This window comes from Mytilus californianus, unplaced genomic scaffold (genome assembly GCF_021869535.1).
Source record: "Mytilus californianus isolate M0D057914Y unplaced genomic scaffold, xbMytCali1.0.p SCAF_1, whole genome shotgun sequence".
Lineage (NCBI taxonomy): Eukaryota > Metazoa > Mollusca > Bivalvia > Mytilida > Mytilidae > Mytilus > Mytilus californianus.
In genome coordinates, this window is record NW_026262581.1 from 16,773,734 (window position 1) to 16,801,150 (window position 27,417).

At 31.8% G+C, this 27,417-nt stretch overlaps 1 protein-coding gene and 1 long non-coding RNA gene across 2 annotated transcripts; both read right to left on the bottom strand.

Annotated features, from left to right (window-relative positions):
* Positions 1-3,888: 3,888 nt before the first annotated feature.
* Positions 3,889-5,379, bottom strand: LOC127700593 (uncharacterized). Its single transcript, XR_007981653.1, has 2 exons — positions 5,234-5,379; positions 3,889-4,542 (listed from the first exon to the last, which is right to left on the bottom strand). It is a non-coding gene; the product is annotated as an uncharacterized LOC127700593 (long non-coding RNA).
* A 263-nt stretch (positions 5,380-5,642) lies between these two features.
* Positions 5,643-26,180, bottom strand: LOC127700197 (conserved oligomeric Golgi complex subunit 6-like). Its single transcript, XM_052203601.1, has 18 exons — positions 26,058-26,180; positions 21,178-21,321; positions 20,136-20,207; positions 18,885-18,943; positions 18,095-18,206; positions 17,197-17,279; positions 16,863-16,933; positions 15,313-15,406; positions 14,793-14,869; positions 14,437-14,574; positions 13,955-14,019; positions 13,392-13,483; positions 12,294-12,540; positions 11,457-11,624; positions 10,227-10,334; positions 9,747-9,800; positions 8,765-8,844; positions 5,643-5,850 (listed from the first exon to the last, which is right to left on the bottom strand). Exons 1-18 carry the CDS (start codon positions 26,163-26,165, stop codon positions 5,703-5,705), a joined length of 1,920 nt encoding a protein of 639 aa, XP_052059561.1. The 5' UTR covers positions 26,166-26,180; the 3' UTR covers positions 5,643-5,702.
* Positions 26,181-27,417: the final 1,237 nt, after the last annotated feature.

Here is a 27,417-nt window from a genome sequence, read left to right on the forward strand (position 1 = left end):
CATAATTGGTTCTATTTACTAGCCAAATATTGCTGTACATCTAAGCATAAATGCATATTAATTATTCAAATGACAGATTAATTTTACCCCCCCCCCCCCCCCCCCAAAAAAAATATATACAACAAAACAAAAACAATGCAAAATGACAGAACACAAAAAACAAAACTTGAATAAAACAAAATTAAATCTATCATCATCAGCCACAAAAATACTTCAACTTTAGCATTAACTTGTTTGAATTAGGGTTAAACACATATAAATAGTGTAGAAATCCCTCGGTAATATCATTATACTTCTGCAGTTTATCAAATGCATAATGAACATTGATATTGAGTTTAAAATCAGTATTAGAGAAAGAAGTGTCCAAATTTGGTATCAGAAAGTGGGGAAATCAATATGCATGTGCACAAATTCTTAGCCTGGGCATAGTTGAAAAATCAAACTGATTGATAAAAGAAGAAATAAACAATAAAAAAAACATTTGTGTACTTGCACTAAAAATATGGAATTAATATGATATTCTTATATTTTTTTAATTGGTTGTGTCCTAATGTCTTACTTAAAATGAAAATAAATACAGTAATTGTCCCAATTATATTTTGTGTAACTGTTCAGTGCACAAATATATAACAAAACACGATAGAAGGTTATAATATTGAAAGAAGTTTGAGAAAGTGGAATAATATTCTTTCAATTCGGGCATCATTAGAGAAACGTCTTTTTCTCAGGAGTATTACGAAAAATCCGGAGGTGTTACGAACACTGGGATTTCTACCGCTTCGAGACAAATTTTCACTCTACGGACTGGCACTGATAACTGACACATTTTCATCCCTTAACAAATATCCTTCTTTTATTAACATGACCACGATCTCTTATAATTTCTCTAATGAAAATAAATGAAATGCGACCAGCATATCACGATTCAAGGGAATATTTTAATAAGATTAAAGGTACCAACGCCGGAAAATACTGATTTAACTTTTGTCAGGACACCATTTTTACGTCACATTGCGAATTCTGAGCAGAACCGCTTAAAACGGAGATAAATAATGTTCCAAGTAAACATTATTATGCTTGGATGCCAACATAGAATCAACACATACAGAGTAAAAACGGAAAATTCATTCCCGATTTTGCAGATCAAAAACGTCATTTTGTTTACGTCTAAATCACGTGATCAAAAACGTCTAGAGGAACTCTCCTGCGTCAGTGGCTTCCCGGCTGTCTATTCATATTTAAATTTTGTTTTTAATCATTAATAATTTGTTAATAGTTATTATGCGGCCACTCTTGAAAATGTGAATGTGATTAATCTTATCAATCTTACAGTTACATTGTTTTGCTACACGTCCGTTAATTGTATCTAATATACAATTATTTTACCTGTAAAGACAGGTAGTCTCAAAAGCATGGGAGATGAATTTTGTTTCACAGCTGGGTGCCCAAGGTACACGAGGCTCCGTTTATTGCAGTAATCTTTTATTCTATACAAGTTTCAACCCCCCCCCCACACTTTTTTTAAATTTCCGTCTGATAATTAGGTCAAGTTTTTGCAAACAATGTAATAAGCGGCGATCACAGAAGAGAGAAAACATTTCATTAAAGGTAAATGAGTAATTTCTTACGTAACAGATCAGCAAAGAGGTTATAACTGCAATGGATACATAAAGCAAACATAAGCCCTACAAATTATATATATATGTTCCCAAAATATCGCCGGCATTTTCATATTTCAATTCACAATGTCCAGTAACATTGATTTTTTATCTTGGGATGATAGTGATCTCAATCTTGATCTTTTACGTGGTGAATATACTGCATCAGATATTGAATCTGAGGATGACTATACGTCCCTGCTGCAAAGACTGCAAAAACTCCAAAAGAAGCATCAACCGCAAGTACATGTAAATCAGAACGAAGAAGCTTCAAAATTACGTGACTGAATAATCAAATTATCTCTATGTTAACATAAATAGAACCACATTAGTGTAAATTACGATGACATTTTTTCAACACCAGAAATATGTGCCCTCTTTCAAAATCCCAGACAAGAAATTTTGTGCTTCAATACAGAGCCGTAAAGTTTTTGAAAATTTGAATATTGTCTATTGTTAAAGTGTCGTATGTTTTAGTTATATCGCTATGCTTTTTGTAACCCTAATAATTGTGTTATAGTAGTCTCAGGTTAGAACAATTACATGTAATGAGACTTTAATAAAACTTTGAATTGAATTGAATTGCATATGAATTATAAATATACTCTGCTTTGCACTAGACTGACACACTGAGTCTTTTTTTTTTTAAATATGCTAGCTTACAAATTGGTAATCTGCAGGAAGACATGTCTATCTACCCAGACCATTATTCTGACTAAGCCAACCAGTCTTCTCTCACTCCTGAATGCCTCATGCTTGGCGAGGAGCAAAACAAATATTATAAAGTCTTACATTCAATCTCCAGCACTAGAAGTGCACATTAATAAGAGACCAATGGAGGCAGTTGATAAAGGATTAACAAAATTGTAAGAATAAACTGTTGACACAGAGATATGTCTCACCTGGCATAAAATTCAGAAAAAGACAATCTGATAGACAGCAACATTGGGTATTAATTCCAAGTGGCTGGACCATGATCTTATGGGCAGGGCCTAGAATTGGTTGACAAACTGAGATTTAATGTTATTCAGGGTTATATCTGGTCTGTATACCAGCTTTGATAAGTGTTTGGTATTACTTTAAATGTTCACTTCTTCGTACTATGAACATCAAAATTATTTATTTTGTAAAAATATTTCCTTTCTCCATTTGAACTGTACACATATACCTAACAACAAAATTATTTTCATTTACCTGTGTTTAAAGTAATTGCAAATGGCTGATATTTTTGTTCAAGCATATTATTTTTTTCTTAAATTGTTTAATATTTCACAGCGGTATAACATGTTACTTTAATCATTCTTCCCTTAGTTTATTTATTTTGTATTTACATTGTATCATAGATCAAATTTATTTGTTCAGTGTATGTTCACTGGTGTTAATATGTCTTTTGATTGAGTTAAGCCATTTCAATTGATATTTTATAGTGTGTCTTTCTATGTTGTGATGTTACACCATTGTTTCAGATAAGGGTGACGGTTTGGTACCATTAAAACGTTTAAACTCGCTGCAATTGTTTGCACCTGTCCTAAGTCAGGAATCTGATGTTCAGTAGTTGTCGTTTGTTGATGTGGTTCAAAAGTGTTTCTCGTTTCTCGTATTTTATATAGATTAGACCGTTGGTTTTTCCTGTTTGAATGGTTTTACATTAGTAATTTTTGGGGCCCTTTATAGCTTGCTGTTCGGTGTGAGCCAAGGCTCTGTGTTGAAGACCGTACTTTGACCTATAATGGTTTACTTTTATAAATTTTGACTTGGATGGAGAGTTGTCTCATTGGCACTCATACCACATCTTCTTATATCTATGTACTTAACATTGGAAATTGGTAATTAATTCATATTCACTTGCCCATGTCTTAGGGGCCAGTGCCTAAAAAAACTCGTCAAAATGATATGTACTGATAGTAATGCGACTTCATATAAAATATCATTGATCTATCACAGGTAGATCCTATCAAACTAACTTAAGCAAAAAACTTAACATTGAAAATTGCTTATTAATTCATAGTCACTGGACCATGACTTAGGGGGCCGGGCCTAAAAATAGTCATCAAACTGATATGTACTGATAGTAATGCAACTTCATATTAAATATCAATGATCTATCACATGTGGTTCATATTAAACTAATTTAAGCAGAAAACTTAACATTCAAAATTGATAGTTAATTCAAAGTTGCTGGATAATGACCTAGGGGGCAGGGCCTTGAAATAGTCATCAAACTAATATGTACTGATAGTAATGAAACTTTATATCAAATATCATTGATCTATCACAAGTAGTTCCTATCAATCTAACTTTGGCAGAAAACTTAAAGAAAACTTAACAATTGCTGACCCTCCTCTGCAGCCGTCTGACAGTTTTGGTCTAAATGAATGGTAGGTAGATCATGACAATCTGATATTTTTTCGCTCTGTCAGGTTTTCTCTGTCTATAACAGTTTACAAGATATAATAAACAATATAAAAATAAGGAGATGTGGTATGATTGCCAATGATACATTTTACCCCTATGTTTAGCCTTGCCAGCCATGTTGCATGGCAAGCGGGATCATAGAACACACTTTTTAATCTACATACCCTAAGAATGACTGTGGCCAAATTTGCGCCCATTTGGCCCAGTAGTTTCAGAGAAGATTTTTGTAAAAGTCAACTGATGACAACAGACAACTGACGCCAAGTGATGGGGAAAAGCTTACACTGGCCCTTAAAAAATATTGGACAGTATTAAAAACAGACCTCATTAAAAACCACCAACGTCCAACTCTCCGAAAAATAGACTTACAAACAAAAACAAACAACAAAGAACAAAACAGGGTCCAGATAGCATGACTTGGTACAAGCAAAAAATGTAGTGGGGTTAAACCAGATTAACATGGGAACAACTCTCTCCCCTCCCTTCTTCCTATTCATACCATATGTAGTGGGGTTAAACCAAATTTACATGGGAACAACCCCCTCCCCTCCCTTCTTCCTATTCATACCATATGTAGTGGGATTAAACCAAATTAACATGGGAACAACCCCCTCCCCTCCCTTCTTCCTATTCATACCATATGTAGTAGGATTAAACCAAATTAACATGGGAACAACCCCCTCCCCTCCCTTCTTCCTATTCATACCATATATAGTAGGATTAAACCAAATTAACATGGGAACAACCCCCTCCCCTCCCTTCTTCCTATTCATACCATATGTAGTGGGATTAAACCAAATTAACATGGGAACAACCCCCTCCCCTCCCTTTTTCCTATTCATACCATATGTAGTGGGATTAAACCAGATTAACATGGGAACAACCCCCTCCCCTTCCTTTTCCCTATTCATACCATATATAGTGGAGTTAAACCAAATCAACATGGGAACAACCCCCTCCCCTTCCTTTTTCCTATTCATACCATATAAAGTGGGGTCAAACCAAATTAACATGGGAACAACCCCCTCCCCTCCCTTCTTCCTATTCATACCATATGTAGTGGGATTAAACCAGATTAACATGGGAACAACCCCCTCCCCTTCCTTTTCCCTATTCATACCATATATAGTGGAGTTAAACCAAATCAACATGGGAACAACCCCCTCCCCTCCCTTTTTCCTATTCATACCATATGTAGTGGGGTTAAACCAAATTAACAAGGGAACAACCCCCTCCCCTCCCTTTTTCCTATTCATACCATATGTAGTGGGGTTAAACCAAATTAACAAGGGAACAACCCCCTCCCCTCCCCTCCCTTTTTCCTATTCATACCATATGTAGTGGGGTTAAACCAAATTAACATGGGAACAACCCCCTCCCCTCCCTTCTTCCTATTCATACCATATGTAGTGGGGTTAAACCAAATTAACAAGGGAACAACCCCCTCCCCTCCCCTCCCTTTTTCCTATTCATACCATATGTAGTGGGGTTAAACCAAATTAACATGGGAACAACCCCCTCCTCTCCCTTTTTCCTATTCATACCATGTCATAAAAGTAAAACACATAATAAGCCCTCTTTAATATATATTTGATTCATAAATAAATAAGAATATAATTTGTACAATAATCATGATAATAGTTTAACAACTTGTTCAGGTGTCCTTGGTACAATGCCTTGGGGTTCTTTATATTCATTGTCTGGTTTACAAACAGCTTCATACATTTGTTTATAGGCACCACATATTAAATCAACAGATTGTCTTTTTACGTTTTCTCTGAAACAGAAAAATTAAGAACATCTTAATTGCATTACATTTAACCATAATGGATTTTTTTTTAAATATATCAGTTAAAATACTGTGGATATAAAATTCATCATCTAGTAGTCTTTTTAATAATAAATGTATCCAATAATTTCTGAATTAACAGTAACTAAGGAAACATGATATAATTAAGAATCGTACTGTTCCTGCCATACATGAAGATGATTGTAAATTAATTAGATGTGATATATACTGATGAATACTTTATAAAGTAACAATTATATTATAATTGGTAGTTAATTGTGAATTACAAAGACTCAAAGATAAATGTGAAGTAAATTCACCTTTCTGTTCATCTGCTTTACAATATATTTTTTTTCCCTTTTTTTAGTATGGGGTTACATGGGAATTATTATATGATCTGAAGCTTGGTCAACTCTAATCAGTGGGAAATAACCAACCCAAATTTTAGTTTGTTGAAAAATTTGATAAGGATTCTGTTGTGTAGTCTTCTTATTTTTCAGCTTTTTATAGTGTTTTATATTTTACATAGCATCATTGTATTAGAAGTATCAATAAATAAACTAAAACATCAAGCAATTGGCCTTAAACTCATTTTTTTTCCATACTTATACAGCTACTTTCCTATTTTAAAATTATTTGCATTTAAGAATTGAATGCATCTTTTTGTAATTTTATTGGGGTGTAAAAACATTGATAGCAAGAGCTTCATACTAAGAATGTATGTAGGATCAATGCTTTTACAACCCTATAAAATTACAAAAAAATGTGCTTCACCGAGTGCAGCTAAATACGACCGCAGAGGTCCAACCCTGAACAGTTGGGTCAAAAATGGACACAATATTCCAGCTTGATATAGGTCTGAATTTGGATTGTAATTAAATATTTGACACATTACAGGTTTCTGACACAGAATAAATGTAGTCAAAGAACTTGAAATTGGTTATATGATTTGAATTTATATTCAATTGAAGATTTCTTGCTGTTGTGTAATACTTAGTAAATCTGTTTTCAGACTATATACAAAGAATTAGCAAAATAAATCGTGACCACCCCCCTCCAAAATAATATTTGAAGAAATTTTTTTTTGTAAAATGTGAAATGTGGTACAATTTGACACATTCATCTTAAACACAAGTTATTGTCTGAAAACTAGAAAAATGCTTGTTTTGGCCCCTTTTTGAACCCCCAATTCCTGAACGGTTTGGGCAATTACCCCCAAAATGAATCCCAACCTTCTACTTGTGGTATTGCACTTTGTGGTACAATTTCAGGGCAATCAAAATACTTATACACAAATTATTGTCCTGAAACTAGAAAAATGCTTGTTTTGGACCTCTTTTTGGCCCCTGATTCCTAAACGGTTGGGACCATCACCCCCAAAAACAATCCCACCTTCCTTTTGTGGTATTGAACCTTTTGGTTAAATTTCATAGAGATCCATACACTTAAACTAAAGTTATTGTCCTGAAACCAAATGTCTTCGGACGACAACGACGATAACGTAATAGCAATATACGAACGCAAATTTTTTGCGGTCGAATAAAAAACCATTCAATTCTTATAATAATGTTTTTATGCTACAACCATATATTTACTAGTTTCATTAATCTTTTTGCATTGTTGTGGCATTATCATGAGAAGCATAAGCTATCATGAATGTTACATTTTATTGGGAAATAAAATATAATATTGGAATTCCTCATGCTTGTTATCTACCAATCAAAATAACAGATTCTTATGAAATGTACATGTAATCGGGGGTTAAAAAATCCACTAGCCCGACGTCCGGGACTAGAGCATTTATGCCTTGGGCAATTAAAACTTGTAACCCAATATGCCCGACGGACTAGTAACAAAAAATTCTTGCTATTTCCAAAATAGAAAGTGGAAAATCCCTTCATCACTATTCTATCTTAGCCAATCAGATTCAATTACGTCATCCGGGATTCTAAGAATTTGAACTGATTTTGTACATGTTTTAAAAATAGAACAACTAACTCAGAGTTGACCATTATCATGTATTGATCGCAATTCCCTTACTTTCAATATCGATTTCTCAGTATAGGGGTATTGTACATTACTTATGCCGAGATTTTCAATTAAAGGTACTAGGGGTATGATGCATTGATCGATATTGACCTGTCTTGTCAGACAGCTGTTGAGCACGAAACTATGCAACAAACTATTTCTAAACATTTTAGTACAGACACCCCAGGAACTGTGTTAGTTTCAAAACGAAAAAGGAAGATGGAGGGGGTAATGAGGCTGAAAATTTATCCCCAAAAAATGCCTAATATGACAGGGAAATAGGAAAAGAACATTCATAGTGTCATGGACAGAAAGATTCCCCTGGGCCAGAGACGATGTTTTGTGAATATTGCCGTTATTTTCCTGATCACGCTAATAAAAAGTCTGCTTTGTATGTGGGAACAACAAATATACAAATTAAACATCTGGTTTCACATGACAAGATCAATGAACATGTGTCCCGAAAATATTTAACAACCCATAGTACAACGGAAATCCCAAAAGATGACTACAGATCCTTGTAATAATTAATAAAACAAAAATTTATTTGATTTATTTGATTAAATAGTGTATAATGCCACCTTCAAAATAAGGGACACCCACTTTGTATTATGCAGCAAACTCTGAAGTTGTAAGGCATACTTGGGCTAGTAGGGGAGTTTTGATGGGCTAGCAGTTCTTTTAACAGGGCTAGTAAAATCCTGTTACCAATAAGTCTTTGGCTAGTGAGCTGTAACAAAAATGTTCAACCCCTGTGTAATGTATTTATTGTATTGTAAGATATTTGTGTAATGTATTTATTGTATTGTCAGATATTTCACATTGCTATTTATATCAAATCTCTAAATGCATATTTCTAAACATAAATATGTACCTGACTCTAGCACTCAATATCAAACCGCACTGAGGAATCCCTAGAGAATCAGGACTCGCTAAATAGCTGTCAAATTTATTCTGAAAATAGAAAATTCAAATACAGTAAAATCTGTTGAAGTTTGAATTATGTCTATACACACCAACTTACCTTTTCCCTAAAATAAAAATATTGTCTTTAGACATTAATTAAACCTTTCTGTGCCCATTAATGAAGGCAATCTTGATTTAACAAATTATTTACTTTTAACATTTTGAACAATTCCATATTAGTATTTTTTTAAGTGATAAAATAACAAGTTTTCAACAAAAGGAACCTGTAATACAAATAAAAATATCTACTGTAAATTCAGAAATTATTGCGATGTTTTTATTATTGCGAAAAATGCGACAGGGTAATAATCGCAATAATTTAAACTCGCATTTTGAAATTTTTTATATGAATTAAACAGGATTGACACAACTTAAATGACAAAATCGCAATAATTTCTGAATTTACAGTATTAATTTTTCCTGTTGAAAAATCTTGGGTTGAATGTTTTAAAACCCAGTTATTCAGTCAATTTTAAAGCTTCAAATTAAAACATAACTCTCTTGTCTAAACATCAGCCATTACCAAAATTCACAAATCATTTGTAAATAGTAATTCTTGAATCCTTAAACATGACAAAAATGTAGCATGTAAAAGGAAAATACCAAGTTTTACAGGACAAAGGATAGATACGACCATGTCTGATATAAACAACATAGGTTTCTTTGACCTTTACCGTTTCAGAAACGTTAAAAATTTCAACTAACTACAATGAAGGATATTTTTTTTTACAATAGGTTATCTGATACTTGGAGGTTTAAAAACTGAACAGCACAAAAAGGAATCTATGAAAACATAGGATTATTTACCCCACTTTGGCAGAATCATATATATGAGAACATGAGGTCAGGAGTATTTGATGTAATATCATAATTCATATTCTCCTACTCACCATTGCTGACTTTGTTGCTAATGGATCCATCCCTGGGAGATTTGATAAAGGTCCCTGAAATAATATTAAGGTTTTTAACTTTTCAAAAGCATCCTTTCTTTTTCAATGCAGTTCTGTCCTTCAGACCAAAATTAAAGACTATGTCACTAATCTCCATCACATATGTGTGCATCAAAATATAGTTACCTGTACTACAGCAAAAGTATGAGCTTTAAACAAAAATAATAAATGCATTGGTTAAATGAAACAAAATCTCCAAACATGCAAACAAAATTATGCACATCGTTGATGTATATTGAAATATACAAATATTCTAGAGAACTTGAAAGCTGAAATAGGATCAAAAACATGATGTTCTCTTATTTACATTGAGTTCTACAATCTTAATTTGTATAAAAAAAAAATAAAAATTTTAACAGTGAAAATCTTACTATTTTTAATAATAATCAGAACTGACACAAAAAGCAATTAAAGACAAACCTGTTTTGGTTGATGTTGCTGGACATTAGCATACACATGTGCTAACCCTACTCTGTTTAATATAAATGAGGCCTGCTCACTGACTAGGGTATCCACCTGGGCATCAACCTATTAGATAAAAGCATATCATATATGTATAGAAATATTAAAATATCACATTCAGGGCTAAAAAACAACTGTATTTGTCATCCTTAATCTGTGAATAATATTGATACAATATGAGAACCAGTAACAATAAGTTATTTATTCAAAACCTGTGTATCCAAATACTTTGTCATGATTTTGGTTTTTTTTTAAAGCTTTATCTTTGATACACTGGTATTTATATATAAAATAAGGAAATGTTCACTTCCACTAAAGGAATAAGAACAGACACAGTTCACAGCCATGTTGTTGATAACAATATAAGCTGGAAAATTCTTTCTTTATTTGTAATAATAACAAAGCGTTCATTTCTAAATTGGCATCTTTCAAAGACAAAAAATGTATAAATTGGCGTCTTTTAAAGACAAAAAGTGTATAAATTGGCATCTTTCAAAGACAAAAAATGTATAAATTGGCGTCTTTTAAAGACAAAAAATGTATAAATTGGCATCTTTCAAAGACAAAAAGTGTATAAATTGGCGTCTTTTAAAGACAAAAAGTGTATAAATTGGCATCTTTCAAAGACAAAAAATGTATAAATTGGCGTCTTTTAAAGACAAAAAATGTATAAATTGGCATCTTTCAAAGACAAAAAGTGTATAAATTGGCGTCTTTTAAAGACAAAAAGTGTATAAATTGGCATCTTCCAAAGACAAAAAGTGTATAAATTGGCATCTTTTAAAGACAAAAAGTGTATAAATTGGCATCTTTTAAAGACAAAAAGTGTATAAATTGGCATCTTTTAAAGACAAAAAGTGTATAATTGGCATCTTTCAAAGACAAAAAGTGTATAAATTGGCATCTTTTAAAGACAAAAAGTGTATAAATTGGCATCTTTCAAAGACAAAAAGTGTATAAATTGGCATCTTTTAAAGACAAAAAGTGTATAAATTGGCATCTTTTAAAGACAAAAAGTGTATAATTGGCATCTTTTAAAGACAAAAAGTGTATAAATTGGCATCTTTTAAAGACAAAAAGTGTATACTATAACAACTTTGGTCTCAAAAAATTTTCATAAAGGGTCATAACTATATACATCAGGAATTATTTGTTTACAAAATCAACACAAATAATAAATACTGTTACCTGAGCCTGTAACATTTCAAGTCGTGTATCTGTAAACTCATACAAAGCAAGTGTATTCTGGATCAAATAAATACAGTTTATCATATAGGTGGCCATATCAGACGTATTCAATCTACTTGCTGACACAGAACACATCTGTACTAATGGGTCAACTATACTGTTTAAAATCTGAAAAGTAATGGTCAAATTAAAATGCATGTAGCTTAAAATTGTATTTGTTTTAACATAATCTCCATGCAGTTTATCATATAGGTTGCCATCAAGTTTTTTTTTTATTCCTGTTGACAAATACTCCATTTGGTGTATCCATTTGTCCTACATTAAATTTCTGTAGTCAATATGAAAGTGTATTGCCTATTTTAACACCAATATACTATCCATACCAGTCACAGCTTTTAAGAGATCTTTGATTAATATCTTAAAGATACCAAAAATATGACATGTAGCATTTCATATGATACCATACCATACATCAACTTTTGACCAAAATCATATCCTTATTTAATTGATTTGAGAGGATCAAGTTTTTTTAGGGGGGAGAATCTATGATATCCATCATATTTAGTGTGTGGTGAATCTAATAGCAGGTAACAGTATCTCTTTTAAACAAAAGTTCTATGAATAAGAATATTCATAGGTCATGACCTTTTCAGTATAAGTAGTATGTAATAGTTAGACTTTTTGTGAATAGTGTGGCTGAATTTAAAATCATGCATATTAATACAAATTAAAAGTAGATTTAACCAATTGACACTTCTTTTAATCAACTGAGACCTGCTGCAAAATTTGGTAACATTTTTCATTTTAAAAAATGTGTAAATACATCATGCTAAATACCTGTTTAAAATCTTGTTTTTTATTGTCATAATCTATGACTGAGGCATCATGACATGCCAAAATGTCTTTCAATAACTGTAAGGTTTGGTTCAGTGAAGCCGTAGGTCCTAAATCGGATGGTGGTAGCTCTACTTTGTCCAACAACTTGTTACCATGACAATTCAGACTGTTGAAGAACATTCTGTGGCTGAGATCCTGTATTTCTGTTATAGTGGATAACAAGGCTGCTTCCTGGTTAATTATTTGCCTGTTAAACAATTGTTCATATGGTACATACATCTTGTAAAAATCTACATCATTTTCTACATATAAAAAGTAAATGTGATTATGAATCTAAACCAACTTTTTTTCCTATGTACCACTGTGAAATTCATTCATATACATAATGACTAAGCTCTAAAAGTTTTTTTTTATAAACAATGAACGAGTTTGGCTTAAAAAAAAACAATGATAAAAAGATGAAAGAGGTAGACAGTGATCAAAAAGTATTTTGAAAGAATTTCAGTAATAAGTATTAAAGATAAAACTATAAAAGTTTTTGTAGAAATGTCCAAATATTTACCCAATTGTATCATGGTAAAACTTGAGTAGATTGTGTAGTTTGTATAGAGTAGCTACTAAAATGTCCAAATACTTACCCAACTGTATCATGGTAAAACTTGAGTAGTTTTTGTAGTTTGTATAGAGTAGCTACTGTAATGTCCAAGTACTTACCCAATAGTATCATGCTAAAACTTGAGTAGATTGTGTAGTTTGTATAGAGTAGCTACTAAAATGTCAAAATTCTTACCCAATTGTATCATGGTAAAACTTGAGTAGATTGTGTACTTTGTAGAGAGTAGCTACTAAAATGTCCAAATACTTACCCAATTGTATCATGGTAAAACTTGAGTAGTTTTTGTAGTTTGTATAAAGTAGCTACTAAACTGTCCAATTACCTACCCAATTGTTTCATGGTAAAACTTGAGTAGATTGTGTAGTTTGTATAGAGTAGCTACCGTACTAAAATGTCCAAATACTTACCCAATTGTATCATGGTAAAACTTGAGTAGTTTTGTAGTTTGTATAGAGTAGCTACTGTAATGTCCAAGTACTTACCCAATTGTATCATGGTAAAACTTGAGTAGATTGTGTAGTTTGTATAGAGTAACAGCATCTTGTTCTGATACCAACACTTGCTCCACTCTGACCTGTAACATGTACCATTATTAAAGATATAAATCAACAATCAATGGGAGGAGTTATGATTTGAAAAACTAGTACATGTGTCTGTCCAAATTTGGGAAACATGTCTGTGGTTGTCTTTTGTTGTATCTTAATATTTTATGTCTGGTGGGTAATTTAGTTTTGGAGGGAGATCTTTGATAGACTCAGTTCGGTTTATTAACATTTTTTATAGACTCAGGCATTTAGAACATGATATGCTGTTTAGGCACATAACTATAGTTATAGACGCATATTTTGAAATTTATGTCTTTAGTTTTTTGTTGTTAGATTGCTGTATCATCATAACATTTTTTATTTGTACATTTACATGTCAGTATCTATATATTTGGAATGTTTCTGCAATTACAAAGACTTTTAAAATGTTCTACTTGTCATTCTTATACAAGGAGGAAACATTTATGTAGAATATGTTGAATATAAATAATAGAACTAACCTTGAATGGTCTACAAACACCTTCTGTGATATGGCCAAGGACTTCCTGGGTCTGTTCATCTGTAGCTGTAAAAATTACACAAATAATGTCTTCAAATCAATCATACTGCTGTTTAATTTTTCTGTGTTCAAAACTAAGTTGGTTTATAGGTTTTTGAAAAAAAATGTCTTAAGAGTCTTTTATTTCTATTTCAAATCAACTTTAAAAAAATAATTCTTTTTTATAAGAATAAATACTATCAACAATCCAGTCTGATCAATGCTTTAAAGTATGCCACTTGTTTGTTATGTGAAAGTAATTTATGTAACAGCCAACTTTTTACAACTTTTACAATTAAAGGAAAGAAAGTTCAAAATGATTTTAAAATAATTAGTTTTTTCATTCTATTATATTTGTGTGCTCTGCAGAAGAAATGCTTTCATGAAGCAGTCCTAGGAATACTTCCATATGTTATGTTGAATAACAAATCTATCTTTACTCACTTGAACATTTTTTCAGCAATGACTGAAGATGTTCTTTCTCTGATGCAGTAGCCTGATGTAACCATGCCAACATATCTCCTACATATCTCAGAGGATCATGGGAATGCAGCTCTATTGGTCTTGGGGTACCACCTGGTCCTACAACATAAGGTAAGAATAAGTTTATAGAGTTTGGTATCTTCAAAGTTAGGCTGTCAGATGGATAGGGTAGGCAACTCGGCAACTGGAGAGATATAGGAAAAATTGCATTCACAGTTAATGGGGAATATATTGGCTTTAAAACCAAACATCATGAAGTGAATTTCGTAAGAAATCAACTACCTCTATGAGCATGTTCTACATAAAAAAAAGCTTACCTCCCCTAGTCAGAGCATCAATTAGCCCTCGTACCACAGCTGTTCTCCTGGCAGTACCAAATTCATCAAGTGTGTACCTAAATTTAACATTACATATTCAGATGTGGATCTTGAATAAATTTCATCATGGACACTAAATATGAAATTAAGAAAGCTGAATACAAATTAATCATTTAGAGTATCAAAACAAAACAGCCAAAAACCATGGAATTATAATTACAGGAATGAAATGATTCTAAGTTTAAATTAATATTTTATAAATTTCAGATGTTTAAGGGTTGACCAGTGCTTTTCCTTTCTTTTTTTCTTTTTATAAGAAGGACCAGCTTCAAATAAGAATTCCTTCTCCGCACTAGCTGGTCCATTGGTAAAATCAGACCAGCTCTAGTTGGAAAAGTTACAGACAGAAAAGACATCTTCTAGATTTACTCATACAGGAGAGTTACAAAGAGGAAGCCATTTTAGATACCTGGATTGAAAGACGTGACATATTAGGAGAAACAGTTTCAAGAACAATTACCTGTACAGAACTGGTCTGTCTTGCAGTGATTCCATGGCTTGGCATAACATAGAGGATACATCAGGGGAATCCCCTGTCAATGTCCTGCAGTCATCTAAAATAAAACAATGATAAGAAATGTACTTACATGTATTAACAGAACATTATACACATTTTCACTTATACAAAAGTTGTTGACAAGTAACACTGGTTTGGCTTAAAAATAAAAAAAGATTACAACTGATTTAGTTTTGTTTGTCTTTTACTTTTTTACTTCTTAAGGAAAACTTGGGTCCATCTCATTTATATAACTGTCTTTTGATATTTATGGTGTTGCTGGGTAGCTGTCTCAATGCAGTACACCTAACAACTCTTTATATGTGGCGATGACATGACTAAATCATTGAAATGTGGAACTATAAGATGTGATTTAAGGTCAAGAGATGGCTTTGGATATTGAGTGTTAATTGGGTCAATATCCCTAATGCGCCTCAAATAGAGAAACACAAAAGTTGTGTGTAAACAAAAAAACTCTGTGTAGTAATATTGGACATGTTTCTATTTTTAAAAAGTGACTGAGCTTTACCATTTGTGTTAATTTGGAAAGAAGAGGACCATAGAATAAATGTGTAAAAACTAAGGAGTTATTTAATGTATGCAAAGTACTAAATTTTCAAAGAACTTATAGTTTGAAGGGATTTTTTACCTCGAGGAGCCGCATCACGAAAAGACTTTTGGGGTGTGCTAATTTACGGAAAAATGAATCTCACTTCGTACCCCAAAAATTTAACCACATATGTGAAAATGTCTCAGCTTCGAAACGAGCCATCATACATATCCAAGTTTATGATATGGACTGAGCTATAGAAGAAAATGTTACCATTACCGCCTATGGGAAATCAATTACGCATATTGACCCAATTGCGCAAAGGTTTAATACTTGGATAAAAAATGCACTTCAAAGATATGGTACAATTGAATACATTTTATGGGTAAGAGTCATTAGCAACAATCGTATTGAGTGTCACTGAGATTCAAGAATATTTATCAAAAGAGACTTTGGCCTTCTACATATGAACTGGGTAAAGTGAAAGACATACTCTGCTCTATTAAAAAGGAAAGACATATTCTTGGATACTGATTGGCCTACCTTTCATACAAACTTGCAAAAAAATATGACCCAATCCAACATGAATCAGTTGTGACCTTAAACTTTGTCATTATGTGACCTTACTGGAATCATGATAAAAATTATGTGAAAATGACTTAGATCACAGCAGGAATCACAAAATTATGACATATACATGACATGGACAAAGTGATTATTATATGCAAGAGTTAACACCCATAGCTTTGTTTGCAGGATATAATTATTACAAGATATAAGAGAAATAAGGAAGAAGTTAAACAATAATCAAGACTAAATTGAGTTGATATTAAGCTTTATATTACAGTACTTACTTTGGGTCCATCTATAAAGTCTTTCATAAGCTGATTCTTGGTGTACAGTACTTACTTTGGGTCCATCTATAAAGTCTTTCATAAGCTGATTCTTGGTGTACAGTACTTACTTTGGGTCCATCTATAAAGTCTTTCATAAGCTGATTCTTGGTGTAAAGCCATAGTTTCCATTATTTCTAATCTAAACATATCAAAAACAATAGAAATAATGTGCATCCTGGCAATGTTGCATTTGTTTTTAAAATTATCATCTTAAATCGCATTTGTAAAGAAAACACTCCTCTTCCATATCATCTATCTAATCAATACAAGATTATGAACAAAGAGGCAATTTAAGAAAAACAATATACCAGTTAAAGATGTACATAAAATTGCTAAACAGACCTGAAAATAAATTAAATTTGGGAGTAAATCTATTACAGTAATATTTTTAATTGTACATACCCTGCTGTCTGTTGATTGGTTCTTAATAAAACCTTGCAATCATTATGTATCTTCTTCACTTTCTCAAGAGCTTGGAAAAAATCCTAAAAAATACAGAATTGCAAAAATGTATCCTTTAAATCAATCCTTTTTCCTCAAAACTTATAAAACACTTCCTTTAAAATATTTGGGCAGTTTTTTCTCTTAGGTTAAAAAGTCTACCATTATTAATTTATTATGCAGAACACAAATCCTAGTTTTATGGAAATTTCCTCATGTATGTTTCTTCAGAGAAATATGTGGCGGATGACACAAACGGCAGTAAAGATCATGAACAGCAAGACATGTGCTGCTCCATTCTTGGTATTTTTTAGTATTTAATGGAAATGAAGTCTTATGTAAATTGATTTTATATACTCTGGATTCATTTTTTTTTTTGTGTGTACTAATTTTTATGGATGGAAGAAAAATTCTATTTTGGAGATACTTGATTTCATGGCTTTGACAAATTCTGCTTAAAAGTATTGAAGATTGAATTTTGTTGAACATTAAAATTTGTGGTTAATCTATACCAACGAAATGTACAAAAATAAGTATCTCACGAAAATTATGAATCCACAGTACTTTCTTTTCCAAAGTATCAATTTACTAGAGCAAAACAATATTTAATGATCGATTTCAGTACTACAATTCTAAAACTTCTAAACTGATCACATATAATTATTTTGTACACTTGTCCTATTAGAATCTGCAAATCGTATTTTCAACTAAATATCAAGCAACCAGCATTCAATCAATCTTTGTACAAAACTCAGTATCCCATACAGATATGAATACTGCAGTTAAACTGTTACTTTATACTTTTATAAATCAGAATTTTATCCTTTATAGGTATGACTACTGTCGTATAACTGTTTACCAGGTGAATAGATCCATCTCTTGTTCCTCTTAGTGCTTTTACTTCTTCTGGTTTTAATTGAAACTTGGCAAGAAAAGCATCAGCAACTTGAGCCTTCATATGAAGTGTTTGACTAAAAAAGAAAATAAACAAATATTTATGATTATCACATAGCTACTTTGATATCAACTAGTACTGACATAATCAACCCCTTTTGAAATTAATGGTGTCTGACATGCAGAATAGAATTTAGATAGGTCAAACAAATTCTGAAATACTTATTGTATTGCTCTAACCGAAAATTGGGAATAAAGTTCTGGCATGCAGGAAATTATGTCTAACAGGTCAAACTTCAAAAGTGAAGAGTCTAAAAATATGTGAAAAATTTACCTGCTGCAATCAACACCAAATTCTCCTAATGACAATAAACATTAAAATATCCCTAAAGACACATCAGGTCGTCAGTTTTCTTGTTTTATTTTTTATTTGACTTTTTGTCATTTCTGGACCGTTTATGTCTTACTATACAGTTTGAGTTTTCCTCATTGTAGAAGGATACATGGTTGCTTACATCTACATTTTGTATATGTCATTTGGTCTCTGGCAGATAGCTGTCTCATTGGCTATGATACCACATCTTCTTATATCTATGGTTTCTTACATCTACATTTTGTATATGTCATTTGGTCTCTGGCAGATAGTTGTCTCATTGGCTATCATACCACATCTTCTTATTTATACACAAACAAGTAAACTTCTTTTTTTCAAACATCCAAAAGAATATCATATGGTTATGTAGTATTTTACTCACCTTTCTGCATGTAAGTTAGTAGTCTGGTTTATAAGATCATGTGTCTGTTCTTTGGCAGCCTTAAATTTACACAACATTTAAAAAAATAATTAGATGTGTACTGAAGACATGCTAAACAAATGTAAGACCCCTTCTACCCCAGTCTGATCAATGATGGATTGACTTCATAATTCCATGAAAAGTTGTCACATGGAAAGAAAGAGTGAAACATTCTCATTACCTTTTTATCAGACAAAAAGACAATCATTTCTATTTTTATAGGAGTCTGATGTTGGTGTGATTTGCTGTACGGTCAAATTTTTTTTTGATCTGTATATTTGGTATTTTATGTATTACACACAACACATATTATTAAAATATATTTATCTTTGGTTTGATGTAATTCATGCATAGTATGATGTTGTACAGTTTATATATTCAATTCTAAATACTTTTTTAGTTTAAAGGACCTTACACTAAAAATTGTGTCAGGTTTCATGCTCCATCAATGATTTCCGTAAAGGCATTAAGCCTGATACCAAGTATTCTTTAAGTCCTTTTAGTTCCTTGGTATAAAGATTGACCACACAATTTAAGATGATCTGATCTCTACTAGTATTTTCTAATTAAGTCGTACCAGGTTAGGGAAGGGTTGGTGCCTTCAAACATGTTTAACCCCTCCACATTCTTTATGTGCCTGACCGTTGGTTTTCCTGTTTGAATTGTTTTACACTAGTCATTTTGGGGCCCTTTAAAGCTTGCTGTTCAGTGTTATCCAAGACTTTGTGTTTTAGGCCGTACTTAGACCTATAATTGTTAACTTTTTATACATTGTGACTTCGATGGAGAGTCGTCTCATTGGCACTCATACCACATCTTCTTATTTATACTGTCCAAAGTCAGGAGCCTGTAGTTCAGTGGTTGTCATTGGTTAATATCTGTCATATATGTTTTTCATAAATTGTTTTGTTATAAATTAGGCTGTTAGTTTTCTCAATTGCATTGTTTCATATTTTTCATGTCGGGGCCTTTTTAATTTGTAGCCTACTATACGGTATGGGTTTTTCTCATTGTTGAAGGCCGTACGATTGCCTATAATTACTTACATTCACTTCATTTGAACTTTGGTGGATAGATGTCTCATTGGCAATCATACCACATCTCCTTATTTTTATATGTATGTCTATTTTCTAAAATCCTTCAAATAATTAAAGTGAACCCCTGAGTTGGCACTGTATAGCACCAGTTATTATAAACATGCAGCTATTATACCTTAAGTCTTGAAGTCATATCTTGACAGCAGGTATTCATGCCTTCCACTTCAGCATACACACTGTCCAGTTTCTATAAATAGAATCCATCAATTAAAGACAGAAGATGTCAACTTGAGTTTAATTTTCCTCACAGTCAGTTACTAAGAGCAACGAAGGTTGACACCATTCTCATGTATGTGTTGTATATTTTTTACTGATTTTTAATCACATGATGTTGTTAGTGTTTTAATCATCATGATCATTTGCCATTAACATTGCAAGCAGAAGAGATGGATGGGCAAGTGATTGAGAGCTCAATAAGTGGGTTCTTCCACCATATTTCATATTATCTGATCAAAGCAAGACATGTGTTATTCAGTGGTCTTTAATGTTGATTTTTCAGGTATTTTGTTCTAACATAGTCTTTTATCTGTTGACCTACATGTATCTAGTTATAAACAAAATAAAATTTCAAACACAAAACCAAATTAGAATTCCTTTTATTTAACAAATAAATGAAGAATGTATCCATGGGACACAGATGATGCCCCCATTTGCATATAACATTATAAAGAGACACAACTAGAGAACTGTAAAAGTGATGCCACTCACATGCGATCTCAATCTGTGTTTAATGGTAAAAAGCATTGGATATAAGTTTCATAACATTTGGTAGAGGCAAACTAAAGTTAGAGAACAGAAACTAAAAATACAGCAATTTTTCCACTTATAATATAAAGTGATGCTACCCAAATTTGAATTTGATCTGTGTTTTGTGGTAATAAGCATTGTGTATAGGTTTCATAACATTTGGTTGAAGCAAACTAAAGTTAGAGAATGGAAACTAATTTAGGGACATGCATACGTACGGACAGATGTAAAGACGGACAAGGGTAACACTCAATGCCCCCTCTGCCTCGGCGGGGCATATAAATAGAGATATACATGTAGATACCCATTCCATCTTTAAGTTAATCAAACAAAAAGGGTAAAATCCTTATAATATAATAAATCCCAAATCAAATTTGGCAAAAACTAAAATTAAATTTCTTTATAAGTACCTCCTTCACTGCCTGGAATGTTGTTATAAAATCTTCATTGATAGCTAGACTTCTTCTTTCAATGTCACTTCTTAAATTTCGTCTTGATCTCAAACTATTTTCATTAAAAAATGTTGACAATGCCTTTAAGGCTTCCAGCATGTCCTACAATGTTAAGATTTTTAAACAGAATAAAATTTACTAAATGGAAACTTCTATTTTCTAATATAATAGAAAAACAAAGGACAATACAAATATTTATGAAATAATATATTGGAAAGGAACTGTTTCAAGATTTGTCCAAATACAAAATAATATCCTCAAAGAAGTTTCTTTACCGGTATCTTCATTCCTAGAAGGCATTGCAACTTTTAACTTTATTGGATGACTTTAAAATTCATGCAGTTTCCTGTGCATTTCCATTGTCACAGTGCTTCATTCAATGATGTCATTTTCAGATTAACTTCAGGTCAATCGATGTACATGTACCTCATTCATAAAAAGAACTTGAAGTTGGTCTATGAAGTACCTTAGGAACAAGCAAAGTAGAAAAATACAAACTTTTAATTTTTACTTTTCCAATAGTAATTTTTGGTTTGCTCAATTTTTGAACAATTCTCATGCACAACTGTGAAATCCAGGCGTGTCAGCAATTACTCAAGATATATTGAAACATAAAACTACTCCAGACCAACCTAAATAATTCCTACAAGGAATCTCATACCAAATCGTGGTTGGTACTGTGGAATAAACCCCATCCTCAAAACTTCAACTGAACATAACCAGACTACTAGAGCATGCACATGAAGTGAAAGTTCAGTGACAATAAAAAATAACTTCCTTACAAATTTTAGTCTCGACAATGTCATAAGTTAAGTGTAAAATGTAGATAATCTTCTCTAATACCAAGGAACTTGTTTTTGCATTGTGTCTTTTATCCAAGTTTTTTAGTTTTATGATGTTTAGCGATTATCACAACTTAAGTATAAGGGACATCAAAAGATTGATGTTGGATAAAAAAAAATGTAATACACATAGTATGTTTTATGACCCCACAACTTTAAATTGGTTGACCAGTATAGGCATATGAATTGAGTGAATACTTTTCTCAATGTATTTCAAAAGCATCATGAGTGTTGTTTTTCCTCAGTAAAAATTAAGTTATTTTATGAGATCGAACTTTAAGGATGTATTCTTCTGACGTTTCAGTCTAAATTGCATTGAAATCTCATTCAGGAATTATTTCTATTATATGTGATACAATTGAAAAATATCAATGAATTTCAAAAATATTATAATCAAACTAAACTCTGTGAAAAAATTGTGTACATACAATAAGTAGTTTTTGAGTAAATAAATTTTCAAATTTTATAACCACTCCGGTCAGTCTCATCAGCCAAAATGTTAAGAAAATGGGTGAGGGCACAAATAAATGATTTTACCAAAAATATGTACATCCGATATCAATTTTTTCTTTTCAATATTCTTAGATATGTTTTTTCAATCATTTATAAAAAAGAAGTTGAAATAATAAGCTTTTTGTTCTAAAAAAAAGAGAAAAATCCCAAATTTACAAAATTGACAGAACTCATGGTCAATTTGACACAAAAAAGCAACAAAATTTTATAAGCTTTCTAATATTAACACCAACCTATATTATATGGCTATAGTTTTTTTAAGTTAAATTTATACAGATTGGTCCACTTCATCTTTAATTTTATGTAATAGTGAAAGTATGAAAAAAAGTTTAATTGCGAAACTGTGATTTTTTTCATGATAATAGCCCAAAAAAGGGTAAAAATTGATGAAAAATGGGAAAATCATTAAAACTGGGGTATTTTCAAATGGCCATAGTAAAAAAAGAAGTGCACCACCATATGATTTTGTCTTCATCAATTACTTTCTTGCACTGCTGTCATATAAACCCTAAAATCAGGTTAAGAGAAAAAAAGTTTAATTGTAGAAATTTTTGGCTCCTCAGACAGAGGTGTACATCCTTAAATGTTGAACCTTATAATTACTTTTCCATTATGTGTGTGCACTTAGTCTTGTAGTGGTGCAGAGGTACGATAATGATAATCATGATAATAGCCCAAAAAAGGGTAAAAATTGATGAAAAATGGGAAAATCATTAAAACTGGAGTACTTTCAAATGGCCATAGTAAAAAAAGAAGTGCACCACCATATGATTTTGTCTTCATCAATTACTTTCTTGCGCAGCAGTCATATAAGGCAGATTCCATATAAGAAATTGAAATGTCTGTCAAAATGAATAAATAAATAAAAATAATAATTACTGTTATTTTAAAGATAATCTGTGAATGTTTTGAGGAATAATGATGTTAGAAGAAATTATAAAAATAATTTTTGGATATGATTGTTTCCGTTTAAAGTAGAAATGATTAAAACAAGTTGAAAAAAAGCAAAAATTTTGACAGAATTAACTCCCATTTTTTTACACAATGTTTATGTGTTGCAATGCTTTATGTTGACACTTGTATACTGGTATTTACTAGTGTAGTCTGGTTATTCAAACATCCCTGTTCCCAAATTTTTTACTTTTTTTAGTCAAAAACATCTGTGATATATATTTTTTTTCACTTTCAAATATCTTGCTTTATAGCTCAGTGTCTGTCAATAAATCTTATGTCAGGAACATCGCTGTAAAAACTTTCAAAATCATTGTAGGTTCCAATATATGCCAGTTAAAACTGTAAGTCATGCTGTGCATAAGAAAAAACACATGTTGATTCTTTCATTTAACTTTATTCAAGCAATAGTTTTAACTTATATGTTTCCTACATAAGATCTGTCAAACTTGTTTTCTTATGTCTGAAACATTTGAATGTGCTAACAGTTAAAGTTCTTTGACCTGTAGTGAAATCTTGTTAGATGTTAGGCTGCAGTATTTTCCAGGAGTTTTAAAAATGACTTTCAACTAGGATCTGATTTCCAATGTCAGTCAAAAAAAAAACAAATATATATTGTCTGTCAAAATATCTTATGTATGAAAAATCTTATGTCAGAATCAAGTCTGTCAAAATCTTATGTCAGAAACTCAATTTGTCTGTCAAATCTTATGTCAGAAATAATAAAGTCTGTCAAATCTTATGTCAGAAAAAATAAAGTCTGTCAAATCTTATGTAAGAAATAATAAAGTCTGTCAAATCTTATGTCAGAAAAAATAAAGTCTGTCAAATCTTATGTCAGAAACAATAAAGTCTGTCAAATCTTATATCAGAAACAATAAAGTCTGTCAAATCTTATGTCAGAAACATAATATTTAAGGCTTCGTTTATTTAAAAATTCGTAAGGGTTCCGCGGAACCCAGTGTCTCGCCTACTTTTGGTGTTAATCGCAGGCTCAACAAAAATGAAGAAAAAAATTAATAAAAATATTCCCCTCTATACTATGTTTTGATTGTAAGTAGCTTCTGTCCAAGTTTGGTAAAAATCCAGGATAAATTATGAATCTAATAAATGTTTTAAAAACTTAAACTGCAGAATGTATGTAATGTTGACTGGAAGAAAAACTAAGTCCATTTATAAGTAAAATACAGAAAAAATGGAACAAAATTTTATCAAAATTTCCTTCTAGATACTATCTTATGATCATAAACGAGCTTCTTTCCAAGTTTGGTATAAATCCAGGATAGTTTAAGAAAGTTATTGAAATTTCAAAAACTTTAACCACAGAGTGAATGTAATGTTTCCTGGCAGAAAAACTAAGTCCATTTATAAGTAAAATACGGAAAAATGGAATTTTTTTTTTACAAAATTTACTTCTTGATACTATCTTATGATCATAAACAAGCTTCTGTCCAAGTTTGGTAGAAATCTAGGATAGTTTAAGAAAGTTATTGAAATTTTAAAAACTTTAACCACAGAGTGAATGTAATGTTAACTGGCAGAAAAACTAAGTCCACTTATAAGTAAAATACTGAAAAAATGGAATTTTTTTTTTACAAAATTTACTTTTGAATATAATCTTATGATCATAAACAAGCTTCTGTCCAAGTTTGGTAGAAATCCAGGATAGTTTAAGAAAGTTATTAAAATTTCAAAAACTTTAACCACAGAGTGAATATTTGTGGACGCCGCCGACGACGACGACGCCGACGGAATGTAGGATCGCTATGTCTCGCTTTTTCGACAAAAGTCGAAGGCTCGACAAAAAGGATGATGCTCATAATTTTTTTTTTGGTCAAATTGTCTTTATCTTTATTAGTAAAGCATGTATTCAAAAACAGAAGTTCATTGCTTATGATTTTTGCCTAACGTGCTTATGGGAGTTGTTTCACTTTCTTATATGGAATCTGCCATAAACCCTAAAATCAGGTTAAGAGAAAAAAAGTTTAATTGTAGAAATTTTTGGCTCCTCAGACAGAGGTGTACATCCTGAAATGTTGAACCTTATAATTACTTTTCCATTATGTGTGTGCACTTAGTCTTGTAGTGGTGCAGAGGTACGATACATGCTTTTTTTTCTATAGCTCAATTGAGATTGTATCTATGGTCAGATCATATGTTTTCATACGTCATATGAATTCATATTATGCATGCTTTTTCAATGGAAATTGTGACGTCACAATGCATTCTTCATAGCGCAAAAACACAAGAGACGAGGATAGCCTGATTGAGCTTTATTAGCCCAAACAGCTGATTAACAGAAACTTTTATTATGTCTTTTATGATGTTATGAATTTCCGATCTGGTGTCTGTGAAAAATGTTTACTTTTATGATATATCGCCATGACAGCAAATATCTTGATATCCAAATTTCAATGAAGGCGGCCAAATCAGAAAATCGATCCGGACTCAGAAATGTTCAGAGTAAAGGGGGGTTATTTTTGCTGTTTTTTTTAATCAATTGTGACCGACTACAAAAAAAGGTAAAAGTACCTTGTCATTGTCTAAACGTGTCTCTAGAATTTTATTTAATTTTCTAGTAAGAGGATTTGAGGCATGTGACGTGGAAGAAGTAGAATCGGTTAGCTCTTTGTCCGCCATGTTGTTTTCTGTGTTTTCTAGTGTCCCGGCCAATGACGGTTCATTGATTTTCCGTATAACGTTCCCAAACGTGAATCGATTTAATTTGATTTGATTTGATTTTTTAAATTTGATTTGAATGGATTTGATATTTGATTTGATTTGATTTGATTTGATTTGATTTGATTTGATTTGATTTGATTTGATTTGATTTGATTTGATTTATTTTGATTTGATTTGATTTGATTTGATTTATTTTGATTTGATTTGATTTGATTTGATTTTGATTTTGATTTTGATTCGATTTGATTTGATTTGATTGTTTGTTTGAGCCTGGGACTATTATACTTTAACTTGCATGAAATAAATTGTGGGTGCTATATGTTCTAAGAGGAATGTACAAGAGGTCAAGGCTGCTAGTACAGTACAACTCTAGTTAGACAAGTTATATGACTCTTATATAGTGTGCTTGTGCAATGCCATCATTAGAGGCTACTTACATGGCAAGTGTTGTTACGTTTGTCCTATTGCAATTATATCAAAAAAGGGTTAAACATGGAATAGAAATATGGTCATCTGATCTCATCTGATCTTCTCTTGCCCATCAGTGTACCCTAAATCTTCATTTTGACATAATAGATATAAGGTTTCTTTACTGATGTTCAATAATTGTTATAAACAAGCACATCAATTAGCTAACCTATAATTTGAAACAGGACTTAAATCTGGGAGAAAATATAATTTATTAATTAGTTGTTACTGACTTTGAACTAGCTTTTAGTCACTGTGAGTACTCTTAGATTGGTACATTTGCATGCCAATTTGACAAGTCAAGCCATAACAAACTGATTTATATCTTGTGTTGGTACACCACTGTCCCAGGTTAAGGGGAGTGTTGAACTCTCACAAACATGTTAAACCCCGCCACATTCTGTATGTGCCTGTCCCTAGTCAGGAGCCTGTAATTCAGTGGTTATTGTTAGTTGCTGTCTGCTATATTTGTTTTTGTTTTGTCATAAATCAGTTCATTACTTTTTTCTTTGAATTGTTTTACAGTTTGTCATGTACAGGTCATTTATAGCTGACTGTAGGGTATAGTTTTGCTCATTGTTGAAGGCCGTATGACAACCTATAGATGAATCCACTTTATTTAAACTCCTTAGATAGCTGATTTTTTTTTATATTGTTATTCTGTACAGATTTACCTGGTCTTCCTGCACTGTTGAGAATGACATCAATTTGAATTGATTGTTGGTTACTTAACTTCCAGTGG

Coding starts and splice junctions, on each gene's coding strand:
- LOC127700197 (XM_052203601.1), bottom strand. CDS start 26,165: ATGGCGGACAAAGAGCTAACCGATTCTACTTCTTCCACGTCACATGCC. Junction 18,944..20,135: donor ATATGACTTCAAGACTTAAG/GTATAATAGCTG, acceptor TGTAAATTTAAG/GCTGCCAAAGAACAGACACA. Junction 17,280..18,094: donor GAGATGGATCTATTCACCTG/GTAAACAGTTAT, acceptor TGTATTTTTTAG/GATTTTTTCCAAGCTCTTGA.